General features: G+C 39.8%; 1 protein-coding gene across 2 annotated transcripts; it reads right to left on the bottom strand.

The window, feature by feature from the left end:
* Positions 1-30: 30 nt before the first annotated feature.
* LOC121986069 (BTB/POZ and TAZ domain-containing protein 2-like) lies at positions 31-1,724 on the bottom strand. Of its 2 annotated transcripts, none has more exons than XM_042539864.1 (5): positions 1,486-1,724; positions 1,259-1,395; positions 841-1,171; positions 445-761; positions 31-350 (listed from the first exon to the last, which is right to left on the bottom strand). In XM_042539864.1, the coding sequence occupies exons 1-5, from the start codon at positions 1,621-1,623 to the stop codon at positions 194-196; spliced, it is 1,080 nt and encodes a 359-aa protein (XP_042395798.1). In that variant the 5' UTR covers positions 1,624-1,724; the 3' UTR covers positions 31-193. The 2 variants fall into 2 exon arrangements, with proteins under 2 accessions (XP_042395798.1, XP_042395799.1); XM_042539865.1 differs by having other exon boundaries at positions 841-1,168.
* Positions 1,725-4,652: the final 2,928 nt, after the last annotated feature.

Here is a 4,652-nt window from a genome sequence, read left to right as displayed (position 1 = left end):
TTGTCCTCGTGCATGACCATGACCATGAACTTAAAACTTCAGGCAGGCCTTACATTAAAAAGACAGACCTTCATACGGAGCTTAATTAGAACTGAGACAGTGAGATGTATTAATTAAGCATACATTTTTTTTTTTGATGTATATGAAAAAGAATGAGCAATCAACAAATGAGCAAACAATAATTTTCAACGACCTATCTTCTTCCTCTATATCTCACCCATGATTTCTGCACCAGCTGAGGCACCTTCCGGTTGGCCAAGGTAGCCATAACTCTAGCCGTGGCCACCTTCTCCACCAGCCGCCTCCACGTCTTGTCCTCTTTCTCCTCCTCCATCTTCTTCTTGAATTGCCTAATCAAATCAAACCAAACCAAATCAAACCAAACTACAAATAGATCGTTAATAAGTTCGATTGACGATTGTTTAATTTCAGATTGCACGGTACCTGCAGAGAGGGACTCTGCAAGAGACAGAGTCTTCGCAGAGAGAGGAGTGGAGGCGAAAGAGCTGCCACAGTCTCTTGCAGTGGTTGCAGCCCTTGGGAGTCACCTTCCGATCGCCGCAGGCGGCAGCGTGCCGGAGGAGTAGCTGCAGCCCCTCGCACGTACTAAAACTCGTGCAGGGGTTGCTCGCCGGCGCGCTGCAGCGCGGCCCGACGTCGGTGCAGCCCTCCGTGCAGATGTGCTGTAGGCTGTCCATGGCTTCCGCCAACTGCATGTACATCTCTTGGTGCGTCCGCTCTCTCCTCCATCGCTTCCTTCTCTGCCGATCCAGCGACATCAGATCCCAAATTAATCGATCCAATTGATTGATTGATTGATTGTTCCGAAATTGAAATTACCCGCGCCGATTCATGGACGAATTGGAGAATCTCGAGCTCCATGGCGGGGTCGTGCTTCTGCAGGAAGCGCCACCCTTCGGTCTGCTGCAGGGTGGCGAAGTCCTTGGTCGCCACTGCCAGGCAGCGCTGGAAGAGGCGCGGCGCGTCGCAGAGCCTGGCCAGCTTCAGCCCGTCCACGGCCGTCGCCGCGCTCACCCACCGCGCCGCCACCGCCGCCTCGATCTGCTGCTTCAGCCACCGGACCCTGTACGCGTGCGCCAGCGCCAGCAGCGCCACCCCCTGCCGCGCCACCTCCTCCGCCGCCTCCCTCCGCCAACTCTCCCCGCGCCTTCTAAATCAACACCGGCGCATTCAATTAATTAGTTTAATAAAAAAGGCAGCAAATTTCATCTATTCACAGATCGAGATGTCGTCGCACCTGGAAGAGTAAAGGCATTGAACAAAGACGAGGACGGCGTCGTGAGGGGCGCCGAGGATGTGGATGACCCTTCCGGCGCCGTCGCCGCCTTTACGCGACCGGTCCAGCATCCGCTCCAACACCGGCGACGCCGAAGCCTGATCAACAATCAATCAATCATCCGCATGATCTCCACAATCAACTAGGAATTTATTCGAAGAACTCGAGAGATATAAACAGATAGTTACCAATACGCTGGAATGAGCAGGGATGCTCCGGCCGTCGGAGGTCACGATCTTGACGTCGGCCGGCGGCAAGAAACGGCTTTCGGCGGCCTGAGGCCGGAATCCTCCGACTCCGTACTGGTCAACCGATGAAGCTCCCATTTTGATCTCCCCCAACCTATTTCAACCTGTAAATTCTAATCAAACAATTTGGATCGGAGATTATTGAGAAAGAAGGTGGGAAGGAAGGAGAGAGGATGGAAGGAGGTCGCATTTGACTATTTATAGACGAGATGGATGGAAAGTCTCATTGGCATTTGGGAACGAGTGGAATGGATAACCACAAATTAATACTTTTTTAAAAAATTAATAAAATAAGTGCAAATATTTTATACTAAAGTTAGCGGTATGATAAGGGGATTGACGTGGTGCCTCGTCAGCGACAACAAATTTGATTTGGTTTCTTCTATTTTTTTATTTTTTTTACGCGTTTAAGGAAGCGTTAAAAAGGCATGGTGAATAAAATTAAAAAAAAACATGTTTTTTAAAAAATATTACTTTGTGCTTTTGAAATATATATATTTTTTGAATTATTTAATATTGCCTTGCCGTTGAAAATGGAAAAAGAAATATATATTTCGTCGGTGGGTGGCGGAACGTGTCTCACGTGTCTGATGTTTTTAAAATTCTGGTGGAAGGTAGAGGTCATATATAATAATTAAGGCTCTTTAATAAATTATTATTATTATTATTATTATTATTAGAGGGGTACATTTTCGAATGGCTGATGTCACATCATGTATATTCTATCTTATCTAATTTGCTGGATATTTTATGTTGGTGAGAAATTAAAAGACCGTTAATTATTATTTTCATTTTTTAAACCTGCAGCTATATCATAGCCACTGAAATAAAGATATTTTCAGAATGAAGAATGAAAAATATGATACATTACCGTCAAGGCTGATGCTCAGACCCCTAATTTAATTGGGGCTTATTATTTTTAATATTTGAGCCATTAATTTTAATGTTATCATCAAATATTAATTAATGATCTAAGCTGATTCTACTTCCCATTTAAACCAAATATTTATTCTTATTTTCTCATTAATTATATTCCCTAATTAATGTAGCGGATATATTTTCATGCTGTTCCACTTTTCGCTCACCTGGTACGCACTTTCGTTTCTTTTCGTTTCTATTTTAATTGGCACTCAACCGTTTTGGGTCGATTAATTATGGTAATTCAAAAATATGAAATTAAATTAAATTTAAAAGAGCCTAACAATTTAATATTTATCATTTCATTAAAAAAATACTAGACAAAAACCGAACCATAAATATTTAAAAAATTACATGGGCACCCATTACTACACCATGGACCAGGATACTAAGCACCCTTTTCAAGTGGTAAAAGATGACTCGTTGGCCTCAACATCCTATCAATCTGTCCCTAAATTAACACGAAGAAGATAAATCTCAGGTGACTACTAGTCATCAGTATAGGTGGTCAATGCATGAAGAAAAGCATGCTCGAATGCACCAAAGTTCAACCTCAATAGCTCATATAGTAATACTCCATATTTTAATCACCGCACTAGCTGAATAGACATACTAAACGCCCTTTTCAAGACACATGTAGAAGTTGAATTGTCATTCAAAATTATCACCCAAAAGTATTGGATGGTTTCAAGGGTTTAAAATTTTAAAAAAATGAGATAAATAGACTAAGGTATTATTCGTGTTAAATGATTTTTCCTTTTTGTTTTTTTAAATAATAAGGTATCCATCTTTTTAAAGTGACTAATCCTAAAAATGACTGATCTAATTCTATGAAATTTTTCCATCAATTACTAGGATAAATCCGTAAGCGCGAATAGGTTGTCACTCAACATTCGACGTTCTAGAATTGTCTTTCCATAAGAGGATATTAATTCTACAGTGTGCTACTGCTAGGAATTGACTGTGAATGTTTGGTTAACTATGGAAGCATTTCACTATTGCGGGAGAGGTGTCTTTTTATATTACATAATGCTTGTTTATTAATGGTAGGATCAAATGATGCGATTAGAATTGAAGAGTAAGTGAGAAAGCCTAGTAGGTCAAGTAAATCATATACTAGGTAATATATCATGTATGTTGTTTGTGTTTAAAGTTGTATTGTAGGAAGTTGGAGTTAATGACATGGATTCAAGGGTTCGAGCGACTAGAAGTGGTCCAGTCAACCTAAAGGATTGGGCAACTGGAAGTGGTCCGGTCAACCTAAAGGTATGATCGACCGAAAGGGATCTGTTTAACCTAAAGGTGCAAGTGATTGATAGAGGTCCAGACAAGTTTAAGTCCAGATCTAAAGATTCGAGCGAGGCAGCCAATGTTAGGAATATAATCAAAGTCCCAAATTGAAAACACATAGAAAAGATTATGAGTTTATAAAATGAAAGATATCTACATTGGTATAAGATCTTTTTGATAAAACTTAAAAATATATCCATTAGGATTTAGAGCCAAAGTAGACAATATCATACCATTATGAAGATATGTAATTTTTTTGTCCTAACAAATGACATCAGAGTCATGGTCTAGATTAAGCCATGTGGGTATAATAGTACCTCGAACGAGGATAGGGGCTCCTAGAAGAGTGAACTCTTAGTGAAAGTCTAAGCAAATCAAGGGCGTTTGGTGGAAATCTTGGGGAGTGGACCCTAGGTGATGAAAAGTATTAGGACCAAAAGAATTCATATATCTCCACAATGATATAATATTGTTAATTAATTTTGGGTCTTAGCCTTTATGGATTTATTTTTGGGCTTTAACCAAAATGTATCATTTTAATGGAGATATCTTTCATCTTTTAAATCTATTATCTTTTTTATTTTCATCTTTTAAATCTATTATCTTTTTTATATATTTCTAATGTGAAACTTTGATTGAATTCCCAACAATTGTCTCTTCGAACGAAGGATCACCATTACTCTCATGACCCGGACCATGTTCAAGGCCACCCTACATAACATCTGGTCTGGATTATGACTTTGATACCACCTGTTAGAACCAAAAGAATTCACATATTTCCATAATGATATGATATTATTTACTTTAGGCATAAACCCTCATGATTTATTTTTAGGTTTTACTCAAAAAGTTTTATTCCAATGCAGATATCTTTCAAAATTAAACCCATAATTTTTTTC

Source organism: Zingiber officinale, chromosome 5B (assembly GCF_018446385.1).
Source record: "Zingiber officinale cultivar Zhangliang chromosome 5B, Zo_v1.1, whole genome shotgun sequence".
In the NCBI taxonomy this organism is placed as follows: domain Eukaryota; kingdom Viridiplantae; phylum Streptophyta; class Magnoliopsida; order Zingiberales; family Zingiberaceae; genus Zingiber; species Zingiber officinale.
The sequence above is the reverse complement of the archived record's forward strand: the minus strand, read 5'-3'. Positions and strand labels throughout refer to the sequence as shown.

What these genes read in the sequence shown, in the direction of transcription:
- LOC121986069 (XM_042539864.1), bottom strand. Translation starts at nt 1,623, where the DNA reads ATGGGAGCTTCATCGGTTGACCAGTACGGAGTCGGAGGATTCCGGCCT. An exon ending in CAATGCCTTTACTCTTCCAG is followed by an intron (nt 1,172 to 1,258) that starts GTGCGACGACAT and finishes GTGTTGATTTAG; the next exon opens with AAGGCGCGGGGAGAGTTGGC. An exon ending in TCGTCCATGAATCGGCGCGG is followed by an intron (nt 762 to 840) that starts GTAATTTCAATT and finishes CTGGATCGGCAG; the next exon opens with AGAAGGAAGCGATGGAGGAG.